A 3,476-nucleotide genomic window follows, 5' to 3' on the forward strand; every position below is an offset into this window, starting at 1 on the left:
CCCCCACAAACTCTCTTCCAGTTCACATATGCCTCTTCTCTCTCCCTACCTCCTGCAGGAGCTACCATCTCCATTATCTTGGACATGAACGCCACTCTAGCAATCATCCTGTCTGCTGCCGTGGCCATCATCTATACCTTCCTGGGAGGCCTATACTCCGTGGCATACACTGACGTCATACAGCTCATCTTTATCGCTGTTGGACTGGTAAGTTGTCTTCTTGTTTTGGACATTGTTTTACGGCGCTTGCAACCGCATTAGATCATATGAGCGCCCGGGACACACATTTTCAGTTTGGTAGGAATTAATTTTGAATTTCGTCCAAGTGGCGGCCGAAACCTACTCTTATCGATTTTGGACCATCCAGAGGAGATCTTCTCACCGGAAGAAGCCACTCCAGAACCATCAACACTGCTGAATGAAACCCAACATGTTCTAATGAAACAAAGCTCTAGATGTTGATAACATCACAACAGAAGAGATAAAGCTATGCGGTCACATCGGAGAACTCTGGCTATAGGACAGACCTCGACCAGGGCCACGCCTGCAAACTATAGGGGATATAATTTAACCTGGCTTGAGCGTAAAAAAGGACACCCTCAGACTGGCAACAAGCTGTCATTGTGCCTATTTTGAAAAAAAATAGAGGTAACAAAAGTGACTGCAGAGTCTGCAGAGGAATATCCTTTTTCAGCCATATGAGTAAAATGTTTGTCAAGATACTGGAAATGAGAATGAGACCAATTGTTGAGACTCAGCTCAGTGAAGTCCAGTTAGGCTTCAGGAAAATGCATAGGTTTACTGAGGCTACTTTTGCATTGACAGTTGTGTGAGACTGCTATTGCACATGACAAAGACATCAACACCGTCTTCGTGGACCAGGAAAAGGCGTTTGACCATGTAAATAGATGTCAACTTTGGGAAGTCTAAGAGGAGTATGGTGTAACAGGATAACTGAGGTAGAATATATTGGCCCTTTATAAAAACAGCCTGTGCGCCATAAGATTAACAGAGGGACTATCGAACTGGTTTACCCATCAGGTCTTGGGTGAGACAAGGGTGTGTTCTCTCTGTTTCTCTTTATCACTTACATGGATAAAACCCCGAAAGCAGCAAATGACAACATCACTGAACTGAATGAGCTTCTATTTGCTGATGACCTGGAATTAGCTTAAAAGTCAACCTCGAATTCGGTCCAAAAAGCGATGAAAAAAGTATAGTTGTACTGTACCTGACGTAGGGTTTGTATGTGCATTTCAGGTGGTGGCTTTCCCGTTCGCCCTGACGAACTCGGCCGTGGACCTGAGTAGGGTGTCCGACACCTACGTAGGAACAGTGCCAGTCTACACGCTAGGGGCTTACATCGATACCGCACTGCTCTGTGTCTTTGGGGGCATACCATGGCAGGTGGGTTTTCAGTGTTTTTGTCATCGTCGTTGGTATTATCGTCATCATCCTGTACTTTCCGAACCATTTTCTGGTTTCCTATATTTTTTTCTCTTCACTCCTAACAATTTACTCTCATATTGTCATGTTTTCTACATAACTTACAAATAACCGGTGCCAAATCTGTAAAAACACAAACAAAACGAAACAAAACAAAACAACCCTTCTCCCTGCAACCCCCCCCCCTCCGGAAAAAACCCTGCGCAGGGAGACTATGATTGTTACTACCACTGGGAGATTGTTGTTTTACTGCGTGCTGTCAATTCGGTAAAATTAATGGAAGGGAAGTAGTACATACAATATTCCATCAAAAAGTAATCAATTGATGGTTATGTCCCCTGAACAAGGGAGTTAAACAGCCAGGACCAGAACAGTCTTTCTCCCTCAGCATAAATACAATGTTTCAATAAAAAAACAATCAAGAGTAAGAAGTAAGGATAGACGAAGCTATCGGAAATAACAAAAGCAAAAACAACCCCCCCAAAAAAACCTACAACAACAATAACCACAACAACAAAAACAGCAACCAAAAACCTAACTAAAATGTTTAATCTTACTGAGAGAGGTAAAGAACTCACTGACTGACTCCGTCTTTTCGCCTCACGAACTGTGTTTTTCTTCTCTCCTTGTATTTTATGTCGGTGTTCTTTGTTAACGTCCATCTTGTTAATATCCACCTTGTTAACGTCCATCTTGTTAATATCCACCTTGTTAACGTCCATCTTGTTAATATCCACCTTGTTAACGTCCATCTTGTTAATATCCACCTTGTTAACGTCCATCTTGTTAATATACACCTTGTTAACGTCCATCTTGTTAATATCCACCTTGTTAACGTCCATCTTGTTAATATCCACCTTGTTAACGTCCATCTTGTTAATATCCACCTTGTTAACGTCCATCTTGTTAATATACACCTTGTTAACGTCCACCTTGTTAACGTCCACCTTGTTAACGTCCATCTTGTTAACGTCCACCTTGTTAACGTCCATCTTGTTAATATACACCTTGTTAACGTCCACCTTGTTAACGTCCATCTTGTTAACGTCCACCTTGTTAATGTCCATCTTGTTAATATCCACCTTGTTAACGTCCACCTTGTTAACCTCTACCTTGTTAACGTCCACCTTGTTAACGTCCACCTAGTTAACTTCCAGTACAGCCTTTTTTGCAGTGTCACATATCTCTCAGGAGATCAATTTCGTATCGCACATCTCTCCCTGATGAATAATGTCGCATCTCAAGTAATTCCCAGGTGAAACATGTTGTATCTCTCATCCTTTAGGATGGGGTATGGTGAAAACGAACACTGAATACTTGAAACAAACCTAAAGGAGCAAGCAAGTGGCATCCCAAAGAAACTTGAAAAATAATGTATTCACCCGATCGTCGGATCGTGTTAAAACCTTGCACTACCCACTCATGTAGCATACCAATTTAAAGCAAAATAAATTCTGAATCATCTGGGACATTATTATTTCATCTACGATAAGAGTTGCCCGAGAAATGGGCACTCAAAATTGGTCGCTTTTAAGGACAAGCAGGCTAACCCAGATTTCGAGGGTTTCCAGAAATCTTGATCTACACCAAAAGTGGGCATTGTCCTACCTATAGGAGAAGTTTGGTTTCATTGGTGTGTACATTTGTTTGGTTATGGAGGAAACTCCCCATGTCTTTTAAACAAACTGAACAAGGGACACAAACTTTACCTTCGATTTTCACAAAACAGCATTTTTCTGGATAGCCCCCCTTGTGCTTAAAAGCGACCAATTAACCTTAGAAATGTAATATAATTATTATATGATAAATGTCTTGTCTCCCAGGCTCTTTACCAACGTGTTCTGGCGTGTAAAGACTTGCGTGTGGCCAAAGTGTCTACCTTAGTGGCCAGTGTGTTCAGCTTCAGCCTCGCGGTACCTCCAGTCATCATGGGGATCGCTGGCTCTGCTGCAGGTGATTCCTTGTGTTCTTATTTGTTTGTGAGTGGAAGGGGGAGGGGGGTGTTTGGCAATGTGTGTGACAGTGTGTGT

The 3,476-nt window shown here is 42.2% G+C and overlaps 1 protein-coding gene across 1 annotated transcript in view; it reads left to right on the top strand.

Annotated features, from left to right (window-relative positions):
- Nucleotides 1–3,476, top strand: part of LOC101848268 (high-affinity choline transporter 1) — a gene marked incomplete in the record, with an annotated part of 53,715 nt that overhangs the window by 44,699 nt on the left and 5,540 nt on the right. The window contains 3 exon segments of the mRNA XM_035973949.1: nucleotides 59–207; nucleotides 1,261–1,407; nucleotides 3,270–3,399. Of these exon segments, the coding sequence (XP_035829842.1) occupies nucleotides 59–207; nucleotides 1,261–1,407; nucleotides 3,270–3,399 (426 nt within the window).

The sequence above is a fragment of the Aplysia californica genome, unplaced genomic scaffold (genome assembly GCF_000002075.1).
Source record: "Aplysia californica isolate F4 #8 unplaced genomic scaffold, AplCal3.0 scaffold00037, whole genome shotgun sequence".
NCBI classification, from domain to species: domain Eukaryota; kingdom Metazoa; phylum Mollusca; class Gastropoda; order Aplysiida; family Aplysiidae; genus Aplysia; species Aplysia californica.